The sequence below is a fragment of the Ochlerotatus camptorhynchus genome, unplaced genomic scaffold, assembly GCF_037179485.1.
Source record: "Ochlerotatus camptorhynchus isolate MF236.1 unplaced genomic scaffold, CSIRO-AGI_Acam_v1.1 ptg000363l, whole genome shotgun sequence".
Lineage (NCBI taxonomy): Eukaryota > Metazoa > Arthropoda > Insecta > Diptera > Culicidae > Ochlerotatus > Ochlerotatus camptorhynchus.
In genome coordinates, this window is record NW_027040851.1 from 1,405,723 (window position 1) to 1,417,645 (window position 11,923).

The window sequence follows — 11,923 nt, forward strand, 5'->3', positions numbered from 1 at the left end:
TACGTCAATTTGTGATCTTGGTGTTACTATTGACTCGAAGTTAAGATTCAACGAACATGTTGCACTTGTTACGGCTAAAGCTTCTACGGTTCTTGGATGCATTCGACGCTATACGTGGCAGTTTACAGACATTTTTGCACAAAAAACATTGTTCTGTACTTTGGTACGTAGCATCCTGGAATACGCGGCCTCTGTCTGGACACCTTATCACCTTATTATCGCTGATCATCAGAGTCGAAAGAATTCAGAAGGTTTTCATTCGATTAGCGCTGCGCAACCTTCCATGGAACGACCCGCTAAATCTGCCTGACTACACAGCACGCTGTATGCTGATTGTTTTGGAAACCTTACGTGCTAGGCGCACAAACATTCAGCAACTAGTTATTTTCGATTTACTGCGTGGCAACATTGATTGTCCTCAACTACTACAGGATGTCCCTCTATACGTTCCACCCCAACAGTTGAGGAGCTCACAACTTGTCGCTGTGCCGGCTCACCGGACTGGTTACGGTTTCAACAATCCATTCGACGCTTGTCTGCGAGCTTTTAACGATACTAACGAGGATTTCAATTTTGTTTTTAGCAAAAGTGCTTTTAAAAATAGGATTAAGAATATTAGGTAAAGTAGTCTGTACGATTTTTATTTTTTATCGAAGAAATAAATAAATAAATAAAGTAAACATATATGAGTTTCATAAACTACAGATCACGTCTAGCCGAAATATCCCGAACTGGAACATTAGGTTGTCTCGAGCCCGAAGGGAATCATAAAAATGTGTTCTGACTCCACGATACTCCGCAAAGGATGTGATCAGCGTCCTGGTAACCTTGTCCACATTCACAGAGATTGCTGTCTCCCAACCCCACACGGAACAAGTGAGCGTTTAGACAATAGTGATTGGACATGAGACGAGACATCACGCGTATGAAGTCTCGACCCAAGTCCAACCCTTTGAACCATGCAAACTTCGACACCTTAGGGACAATTTATTGAATGTAGCCATCGTCCCAAGCTCCCTTCACTCCATTGATGTTGCCAGCTAACGAGCGACTGCTGACGATAAATAGAGAAAAATTCACTATAGGCGATTTGTCGATCATAAATGTCGCCTTCCATAGCGCCCACCTTCGCACGTGAATCCGCCTTCTCATTGCCCAAAATTGAGCAATGCGAAGGGACCCACGCGAAGGTGATGATGAAAGAGCGCACGGATAAAGCACTAAGCAGTTCTCGTATTTTCAAGAGAAAATACGAGAAGTGCTTTACCGGCCTAATGGAACGGATAGCCTCGACAGAACTGAGACTATCCGTAAAAATAAAGTAGTCGTGTGGAAGAAGTGAAGCAATAGTTTCCAAAGTGCAGTGAATTGCTGTTAGTTCAGCCACATACACAGAACAAGGAGCTTCAAGTTTTCGAGAGGCGCTATGAAATTCATTAAATACATAAAAACCAGTGGACTCCTCTATTGATGAATTTACGTTACGGTCGTTCAGCTGATGGAAATGATGTTAAAATGATAATGACGTTTTGCTACCTGTCAAATCGTATGGAATATTTTTTAGTACATCATCACTTTTGTGGTTTTGGACTTCAAACCTAGGTGTCGCATGCACTGGTGCAGTTTCGCGTAGATTCATCAATTAGAGATCCATCTGTGAAAAACGTTCTTGCAGAATCAACATGGCCAAACTTTGCAGAGTATAATAACGGAGCAATCATAGGATGATGATGCTATGGAATTTCGCGTATTTCCTGCATCATAGCTAAATCAAAATTCACCGAATTGCCGAAATCGGAGAAGACTACACGATTGGGAATATTTCTTGAAGGGCTGACATCCTGTGTTAAATATAGGTACACCCAACCGGTGGATGTAAGATTCGCTTACAATTATGTGGGATTCATCATCAGAGGATGTAAGTGGAGACCGCATGAACCGAGGATGCAATATATCTAGCTGTGATCCAATGCAAGATAATTGGAGACCGAAAAATGTGAAGTGTATTAGTGAGTTAAATGAATTATGTCGAAAAAAATTGGAAAAAGGTTGCCGACTGGGACTCAGGACTGCAAGTGAGGCGATCGTTTCTAGCGTATTGCCGCCAGTTCAGCAACATATACGGAACAAGGAGCATGAAGCATTTGAGAGGCGCTATGAAATTCGTTGTAAATACCAAAACCAGCGGACGCCTCTATTAATGATCCATCTGTGAAGAACGATCTTGCGGAATCAACTTGGCCAAACTTTGCAGCGAAAATTGACGGAGCAATCATGGAAGATGATGCTCTGGGATTCCGCGAATCTCTTGCGTCATGGATAAATCAAAATGAACAGAGTTGCCGAAGTCGGAGAAGCAAACACGATAGGGATTATGCTGGGAAGGGCTGACATCCTGTGTTATGTACACGTAGTACAATGACATAAAACGAGTTTGAGGGTTTAGCTCAAGAAGCTCCTCAAAGTTTGCAATCACCAGTGGGTTCATAATTTCACAACGGGTGATGAACCTGAGGGACAATTCCGAAAACCGATCAGAGAGTGGCAACATGCCCGCCAACACTTCAAGACTCATCGTATGAGTCGAGTGCATGCATCCTAACGCGATACTAAGACAGCGATACTGGATCCGTTCCAGTTTGATGATGTGCGTTTTAGCCCCCGACTGGAAGCAAAAACTACCGTACTCAAAAACTGATAAAATCGTTGTCCGGTACAACGTTAGAAGATCTTGCGGATGGGCTTCCCACCACGTTCCGGTAATTGTACGGAGAAAATTGATCCTTTGTTGGCATTTCCGCTTCAGATACTCAATGTGGGATCTCCAGGTGCATTTTTAATCGAACCAGAGCTCAAGATATTTGAAGGACATAGAATGAGTGATCGGTTTACCCAAAAGTTGAAGCTTTGGTTGTGCTGGGCTATACTTCCTAGGGTGGCTGTTTCCATCACTTCTTATGATCAAAAATACGAGACTTCTTTGTTCATTTTTGAGGAAATATGAGCAACTCAAATTTACTCGCAGCAAATATTTTTACTCTGCGTACAGCTGTCTTGCCTCTTGGTTCTAATGATGATAAATCACGATTACTTTTTCGAAGGGACGTATCAGCTTTTGTAAGCAATGCATTTGATCGTCGGTTTGGCATAACTAGTAGCTCGCCCACGCATACTTACACTACCATTAAATTGGGGAAATTTCCCCCTACCTTATAGTGGTGTTAGTTTGCGTGGACGAGCTACCAGTTACGCCAAATCGACAATCAAATGCATTGCTTACAAAAGCTGATACGTCCCTTTGAAAAAGTAATCGAGAAATATTTCGACAGTGAGCATTCATAAGGGCGTATACGCGATGATCGATTCTCTTCATCGATTTTCTCTTTTGTTAATAACTCGCTAGATTTAACGTTTGTCGGTGCGTTTGCTGTTGCTTTTGATAGCCTATGCAACCTGTTGCAACTCTACATTGAATAAATTCTACAAAATTGTTGCGCTTAGCTGTAGCAATGCAAAGAGAAAATCGATGAAGAGAATCGATCATCGCGTATAGGCCCTTATGCATGCTCACTGTCGATTTAATCATTTTGATCATTGTATCCTGTGCTGAACGTTGGGCCTTCCTAACATAAAATAAACTACCATCCGAAGCACTCATTCACTCAGAAAACTGCCAAGCCTCTCATGCAGTGCCAAACGAAGGGTTCAAAATATTGAAACAGACTGTGGAGAGCGAACGAAAATCACAATTTTTTCAATAATTATTTTAAATTGGGATTAACTTTTGGTCGTAGCAGTTTGGCCATGTCCTCTTGCAGCGAGATTGTGTCAATGTCGAGCAATATGTGTAGACTTTGCCTGCAAAGTAGCAACAGATTGGTGTCCGTATTTGCCAAGTGGGACGATACATTCATTGCACTGATCATAACAGAGTACACCACAGTGCAGGTGGGTAAATAAACATTGTTCGGCATAATCGGGGAGCAGGGAGCGTAATGGGCAATGTAAAATATTTGTTTAACATAATGAAACTATTTTTTTCCGTAGGTAACGGAGAATGACGGTCTTCCAGAAAATATTTGCCAGTCGTGTTTTGCAAAGCTTAAGGATTTTTGTGAATTTATTAGGAAGGCAAAAAATTCCGATCTAACGTTACGAAGCATGATTGAAAAGGAGATGAAACTAGAGAAACCAGAAGTTTGTGTCTCGGAAAAGGATAAAGGAATCATTGAACCACATTTTACAGAAGTTTCCGCAGAGTCTGTAGAGATTAAAATAGAATCTAAACCTGATGATTCGTTATCTGATGAAAACAGAAGTAATGATGAATTCGAAGACGCTTGCGATAGCGACTGGAAATGTAAGGGATCGGATAATGAAGAAAAACCTCTTGCTACGGGGAATACGAAAATTTCATGTAAACAACAGGTGAAGGACCTAGCGTTGCCGACGTTTAGGGCAATTGAAGTTGATAGAGAAAAATGGCTTTGTTGCTCTTGTCTAAAGCAATTCGATAGCAGAGAAGAATTGAAGGTACATAGCCATGAGGTTCACATGAAAGATCAATCTGTGGCTTCAAGCAAAACGTTCGTTTGTGAGTTCTGTTACCGAAGATATTCATCGGCGATTGCAGCGAATGCTCATAAACGAAAAACGGATGCGATCACCGTTCTGTACGAGTGTAAACTGTGCGGTTTGATAGTACATGAACAGTTGAAATGTCAGCAACATGCCAGAACTCACGCCAAAAAAGCAGTACCGAAACAGAGGAAGGCCAAACCGACTCTGGAAGAGCTTATGGAGAAATTTGGTAGACTGTGCTGTGCTTTGGGGTGCTCGCAGTCATTTGAAACCGAGAAACAACTGCTGGCCCATTCGCACTCGGTACATAAGGCTAACAAAGTGGAAAGTACTTTGACGTACAACGAAGGAAAACCAATAGAATGTCAAGTATGCTTCAAACGATTCAAACAGAGAGAGGGTTTGGATCGTCATTTGCGGTTCAAGTACAAAGAATCGTCCAACATTTGTACGCTTTGCGGTGCAAAATTTCCCACTCTTACATCGTTGACAATCCACGAGAGGAGTCATACTCGGGAAAAGCCGTTCGAGTGCGAGATTTGTTCGAAAGGGTTTGGCGATAAACAGAGTTTGAAAAGGCACTACGTGAAACACACCGACGAGAAACCGTTCATGTGTTCGATCTGCGGCGTTTCGTTCAAGCGCAAACGGGCAATGCAATCGCACATGATCATCCACGAGCCGGGCCAGCTTCCGTTCAAGTGCGAGTTCTGTGAGAAACGGTTTCGCGTGAAGGCAAAACTTCTTTACCACATGCGTACCCATACGGGTGAAAGACCGTACTCCTGTCGGTAAGGTTCGTTGAGTTGTCATTGGAAAATTGATTTGAATTTGCATTGTTGTTCGTTTTAGGTACTGTGAAAAGTCGTTTGCCGATTTTTCCAACCGAATCCGACACGAACAGTCTCACACTGGTAAGTGCAAAGATTGTTGGTTTGTTTTGGCTTTGATTAATTTTTCTTTTCAAGGTGAAAAACCGTATAAATGCTCGTCCTGTCCGATGGGTTTCATTACTAGGCGATTTATGTTGCGTCACGAGAAGAAACATAAACGTAATGAGGCTCAAGCTGAAGAGCGACCGCCAATGGATAATGTTTCCTAGATTCAGGAATTGATGGGTAGTTCGAATTCAACCATCTTGTCTCCAAAGTCAGGCTTTGTCGGTGCTGGATATTTGCTACATTTACAGCTCTCCATAAACAGTTAACCGTTGCAAAATGTTATGCATTAGGTAGCTTACGAGTTGAACGATTGACAGGAGACCAGCGGTTACATACTCGAAATGGGTACTGTTGAAATGAGCCCAAAATCGGTAGACATGGTTTTTAAAGTACGTAAACATTCGTAGCCTTGGGAAAGCGCAAGTCATCCTGAAAACGAACCGGCATGCAAACTGATGTTTCAAATCGTAAGTATGATTGTATTGAAAATTTATTGGATGGAATGGGTGTAGGGTAAATTACGGAAATTCAGAAACACCTTTACCTTTTATTATCAGGGGGAAAAATGAAGTCCTTGAACGCTCATTTTTTCGAGTGAAGAGGGTGGTAAGATGGGAATAGTGAACAGGTGGGGCATAGTGAGCATCCCGTGCACCAGCTTGGACTTTCGGCCGTTCGGAACAAATTGGTTGGTGCTAGGATCAATATCATAATGCAATGAATCTACAAAAAGTTGATTTGTTTCATGCAGCTAGAGATCCAGGCCCAAACTGAGGGATGCTCACTATGCCCCTTCTCCCCCTATATCATTTTTCAGAGCATCGATTGGCCAAATTCGAGCGCCAAAGGACTTGGTTTACCACCTGATGATAATAGGTAAAGGAATTGCCGAAGCCGGCATTTCCCCAAGGTTTTTCTCTATCTTTGACGCGAACATAGTTTAAGTTGTTGATTGGTGAATCTAATGAGTGGCCCTATGCGTTGTATGACAAAGCATTTTTTGTAAAATAAATATTTTGTCCTAAAGAAGGTTCCACAACCGGATCGAAAACTCGGCGAAAATTGAATATAAACTATCGTATTTTTTTTTTTAAATTGAATGCCGAAAATACCAAACAATCATGACTGACAACTATTCCCAAATACTACCAAGCTAGTTAATTGTTCGGCTTATTTCAATATATCAATAAGTAATCAAAGGATTGAACGTTCGTAAAGAAATGACTATATGTTGATGCGAATGCTAATGAATATTAAGTGGGGTAAAAACGCACATGTTGTGTTCAAATTATTGGTTCTTGGTGGTTTAAATTTCAGAATCATGAAACAACCCAATGCAAATGCAAAACCCAACCCAATTTACAAAAATGTTTCAAAATTCAACCACTGGCCCTGCTGAAGAAACTTAATCAAACATAGTCGTCCTTACAGGAAAAAGCCTCGGGAATCGAATGGAACTGGTTTCATCTTGTGTAAGATAGTGCAAGGCTGAGTTTTAGGCGGTTTTCATCCCAAAAGCACTCAATGTTGTATAACTCTCAAAACATTTAATCGCAATGAAGATACTAAACCTCATTTGGTTATGAATTGAAAAATATCTCAACAGTGGTCCTGTCATTGGGCTGGATTTGACCTCCGACTAGATTATGGATTACCATAATGGGAATTACTTTCAAAAACATGAAAAAAACATCGCACAAATATGTCCTATGTTCTGATATTGAATGTTCATACAGCAAAACCACATCACCCTTTATCGATGGCTCTGTTTATCTACAATGATTCTGATTTGTGTTTCCCTTTCTGATTGCGTGAGGCGTGAGTATTTTCATGCTCCTTTTTCAATCGCTTGGTGATGAAAGTCTTCTCGCAATAATCGCATTTGTACGGCTTGACACCTGAAAATAAAATAGAAACACAAATTAGCATCACATCGATGTCTTCAAAACAAAATTAACCTCACCCGTGTGTGACATTTCGTGTCGCAATCGATTTGTGCTGTCGGCGAAAGCCATGTTGCAGTACCGGCAAGGATAAGGCCTCTCTCCGGAATGTACCCGTTTATGGTAGATCATTTTGGCCTTCACCCGGAACGCCTTCTTACAAATGTCGCATTCAAATGGCAGCTTTCCTTCATGCATCAACATGTGTCCCATCAAATTATGCTTCTGCAGATACGACTGGCCGCAAATGTTGCACATGAACTCCCTGGTAGCCGAGTGGCGTTTTACATGTGCCTTCAGTAGATCCATATTGATGTAAGATTTTGGACATTGCTCGCATTTAAACGTTTTATCTACATTCTGATGATCTCTTTCATGACGCTTGCATTCACCGGGTTGTGCAAATTTCAACCCGCAAATCGAACAGACATGTCTTTTGGGCATGTAAATCCGTTGTTGGTGTGCCTTGAGTCCATTTTCATCTATGAACCTTCGATAGCAAATTTGACACTCAACAGGACGATGCTTGGTCGACAACGAGGACTGCACCCTGTTGGCTTTGTGAGCGTTGACGGAATGTGCTAGAAGTTCCTCTTCGCTATCGAATACCTGGGTACATCCCTGAGCACAGCAGATTTTACCACATTCATCCAGTATTTCAACCGGAATGGGTGCTACAATGATGGATGATTTTGGAACCAAAGGGGGATGCTTGTGGGCATGGTGTCGGCGCTTTGGAGATGCAGTGAACCGTGCCTGGCAAATTCGGCAGTCGAATACTTTAGTGATCGATTTGACTTGTTTGTAATGAGCTTTGAGAGCGACTAGCGACGCGTATCTTCTAAAGCAATATCGACAGACATGCTTTTTGGAAGCTTTAAAATTTCGATTAGCTTCATGGATGCTTTTACCGTGCGACGTTAGCTCATCTTCCGAGTCAAATAGTTTATAGCACGTGCAGCAAATCAACTTATCATCAACATCTACGATTGTGAATGTGTTCTTCTCTATTTCGTCAAGATCATCAATCCACTTTGCTTCAGTTTTCTTCGGGACTGAAGCGTTGTCATCAGAAGTCATTTTTGGCCGCTTGGGTTGATAATCTTCGTCCGAGTCGCTTTTATTCTCAGCTAAGTAATCGCTATCGTTGCCATCATCGAATTCAACATTAAGGTCCGACTCTATCATTTCCTCCTGCTCCTCGTCTATCGGTTCATTCTTAATGTCCACATGTTCCGGATGATCAAGAACGGAAATTTCCAACGCATATAATTGCTCCTCCTCTTCTTTCATTTCCGTTTTGAACATTTTTCGCAACAACCGATCCGATCGCCTTGTTTTATCGATGAAACGGATAATGAATTTAACTTCGCCAACGCAATCCGAACAGATAGATTCCGATAGACCGTCATCTTCCAAAATCTAAAATTCAAACAACTGTCCATCATGCCCCAAATGTCCTGCAATGCATTGTTGTTTACATGGATGATCTTTACCTGAACGGCAGAGCACTCGGCGATGACGCTTGCAATGATGGGTCCTCCATCCAGTTCCGAAAAAATCGGCAGCATTTCGGGACGATTTTCAGCACAAACACGACACAATAACACTGAACTCGAATGCCTTCGGATGGAAGTCATCTTGGCAACGTGAATTACACCAGTGCGATGCAAGAATTTACTCGATTATCGTAGGAAAACTGGTGATAACAAAATGGGTGAAAAATTTGCGAACTTATTTTTACTTTGTTTTGACAGATGATGACAGATAAATTTGAGTGCTCGTGTGAGTGACGGAGCTTCGGAGCAAATACACGCTCAATCAGAGCATAGCAGCGCGCAAAATATTTATCACCATTTTTGAGAGCAATCTTACCGGTGTGTTGAAACACAGCTATTTAAGCCAGCGCTGCCATTTATACAGATTTATCTGTATTATACAGATTTTTTAATCTTAATACAGACCCGATACAGAATACAGATTTATCACAGATTTTTAAATTATAATACAGATTTATACAGATTTTTATAAAATGCTTGAGAAAAAAAAATTCAAAATTTATAAAAACAAAATAACTTGCTCGATTTTATCAGCGTACCCCTAATAAAATTATTATGGTTATTTTGCTTAACGACGTGTTTGGGATATCATCCAAACCATTTGTGGAAAAGTTCAACAATTTGGGTTATCGTTCGTTTATGGTATTTATTTATTAGGGACCCCCTTCTCTCCGAAATTAATTGTTGTGCTAAAAACCATATTTTTTGCAGTGGGATCTGCTCGAGGCGTTGCTGTTTCTTTTATGCTTGTCTCACTCCCTCCAACGGAAAACGCAGTCACGCCCGATTCCACTGTGCGTTTATATAGCTGCCTTTTAATAACTCATGATGGCATCAAAATTTGATGTATTTTTATTTTGTTTTTTCGGCATGCATCCAATAACATGTTGATAACTAAATTTGTAATCTAAATAAAATATCTATATCAAAATAAGTTATCAAGCAGTTCTCACTAATATCAATATATGTTATAATTTTGATATTCTTCGCATATCTTTTAGCTCTCATTTTTGTTCTGTTAGCCATCAACTCCATCAAAATGAAATCAATTTGAGTTATCAGGAATAATGAAAACAACATAATTCTTGTTTTCATTTTGTTCTCACCCTCTGCTCGGGAACCTATCAAATTTCCATCGACAATTAATCATGTTATGGTGTTTTTGGCAGCATTCACAACCAGAGGACCAACCGCTTTCGGATGCATATGGAGCTGGTAGTAAACGATTTGAGATTGTATGGGGATTTACAGTATTAATTGAATATTTACAATATAAGCATGTATGTTAAATACAAGAAAAGTGCCCAAGCACATTAAAATGGTACAAATACAAGTACTCGTAAACATTTTACTTGCATTGAAAATGTATTTCGTAAGAAATTGCGGATTTTCTGATATTCTCCATACTGCAAAAATGATTTTACCAGCACTGGCGGGGCGAAATCTCTCGAATTTTCGGTGTAACTACCACACAAATGATGTAATTAATTGTATTCATCTATATTAAAAATATCAAATAGTAATGAACTCGTGCACTTTTTTGCATTTAAAACTGCTTATCAGGAAGATAATGAATAGAAACTAAAATCTCCATACATTTTCAAACGGCTTCATATCACTCTTATAAATAAGTACGGACGATATCACAAATGGCGCAATTATATCCCGTATGGTTAGTACGATAGCCCGAATAGGTGGTTAAGCACTATTTATGGTTATTTTGTATGCACTGTATTTGTAAAACAACAAAACATGATTAATTAAGAAAAAAATCGTCAATACAGAAAATACAGATTTCAGTGTCAACATTTCAAAGGGGCGTAATTGCTTTTGTAAACAATGACTTTAGCCGTCAATTTCTCGCGAATGATATCTTACCTCTCCAAAATTACAATGCTAGCTGGTAGAGGAAACATTCCTCTACCTGCTGGTGTTATTATTTTTCATGAGTGAGCTTTTATTTGCGAGAAATCTATGGCTAAAGCCATTGTTTACAAATGCAATTACGCCCCTTTGAAATGTTGGCACTGATTTTTTAATAGAGTGGATACAGATTTTTTATAAAACCACCTGGCAGCTCTGATTTAAGCAACTATACACTCAAAAAATAAATCACATTTCCAATGGAAAATATCCATTAGAATTCCACATAACTTTCATGTGATCTCATAATTGGGAATCGCACTACAAAATCACATGAACCTTATGTGTCAAATGAAATTTATGTGATTTATCACATAGAATTCATGTAATCATATGAATCTTATGTGATTTTCAGATACGAATCATTAATTTTGTTATTGGAAAAATATCATGTGCGTTCCCAATGGAAACTATATGAAATCTTTTTTCGGTGTACAACACCATAGACTTCTTGCCGAAAGATCTCACGAACATTAACTCGCAAAGATGTGTACTGATCAGGGATGCCAGATGTATCTAGAAAAAAATTCAACGATATCGAAAAAATGTCTTCATCGCTACTTTTCAAATTTGAGCGTCCGGATGATGATGATAAGTTGATGAGCTGTTTCTTGCGACAATGGTACCTAGGGGTTCCTACCTGAATACATGAAACAACACCTACAAAGGCGTAAAATGCATCGAACTCGATCATTCATCATTTCGAGGCACACCACTACCGAAAGGAAAAGTGCGCTCATCGATGGGGCCATCACCTGGAATAACCTGCTGCTAGCAACAACAACCTACCATCTCCACCTTCAAGGTTGCCCTCAGAGGGTAATGAACCAAATTTAAGTGTAAAAGCACTTGTATTCAATTGAGTTTTCAAATTAACTTAATGATAATTAGGTGTAAAAGCACTATCTAGTTTCCAAATGTATATTTCTCTAATGTATTTTTCCTTGACCTGATAAAAGGTTCTACCAGCAGGGTA

The 11,923-nt window shown here is 40.0% G+C and overlaps 2 protein-coding genes across 2 annotated transcripts; one reads left to right on the plus strand and one right to left on the minus strand.

Annotated features, from left to right (window-relative positions):
* The first annotated feature begins 3,752 nt into the window (after positions 1 to 3,752).
* On the plus strand, positions 3,753 to 5,700 carry LOC135709764 (zinc finger protein OZF-like). Its single transcript, XM_065232148.1, has 4 exons — positions 3,753 to 3,948; positions 4,048 to 5,372; positions 5,434 to 5,495; positions 5,550 to 5,700. Exons 1-4 carry the CDS (start codon positions 3,805 to 3,807, stop codon positions 5,681 to 5,683), a joined length of 1,665 nt encoding a protein of 554 aa, XP_065088220.1. The 5' UTR covers positions 3,753 to 3,804; the 3' UTR covers positions 5,684 to 5,700.
* A 1,512-nt stretch (positions 5,701 to 7,212) lies between these two features.
* Positions 7,213 to 9,204, minus strand: LOC135709766 (zinc finger protein OZF-like). Its single transcript, XM_065232150.1, has 3 exons — positions 8,962 to 9,204; positions 7,486 to 8,887; positions 7,213 to 7,420 (listed from the first exon to the last, which is right to left on the minus strand). Exons 1-3 carry the CDS (start codon positions 9,103 to 9,105, stop codon positions 7,296 to 7,298), a joined length of 1,671 nt encoding a protein of 556 aa, XP_065088222.1. The 5' UTR covers positions 9,106 to 9,204; the 3' UTR covers positions 7,213 to 7,295.
* Between the last annotated feature and the right edge of the window lie 2,719 nt (positions 9,205 to 11,923).

Excerpts from the sequence above, each read along its gene's own strand:
- LOC135709764 (XM_065232148.1), top strand. The coding sequence starts at position 3,805 with ATGTCCTCTTGCAGCGAGATTGTGTCAATGTCGAGCAATATGTGTAGA. Across the intron at positions 5,373-5,433 it reads GAAAGACCGTACTCCTGTCG|GTACTGTGAAAAGTCGTTTG; the intron begins GTAAGGTTCGTT and ends TGTTCGTTTTAG. Across the intron at positions 5,496-5,549 it reads ACACGAACAGTCTCACACTG|GTGAAAAACCGTATAAATGC; the intron begins GTAAGTGCAAAG and ends TTTCTTTTCAAG.
- LOC135709766 (XM_065232150.1), bottom strand. The coding sequence starts at position 9,105 with ATGACTTCCATCCGAAGGCATTCGAGTTCAGTGTTATTGTGTCGTGTT. Across the intron at positions 8,888-8,961 it reads CCGAGTGCTCTGCCGTTCAG|ATTTTGGAAGATGACGGTCT; the intron begins GTAAAGATCATC and ends TTTGAATTTTAG. Across the intron at positions 7,421-7,485 it reads ACACGAAATGTCACACACGG|GTGTCAAGCCGTACAAATGC; the intron begins GTGAGGTTAATT and ends TTTTATTTTCAG.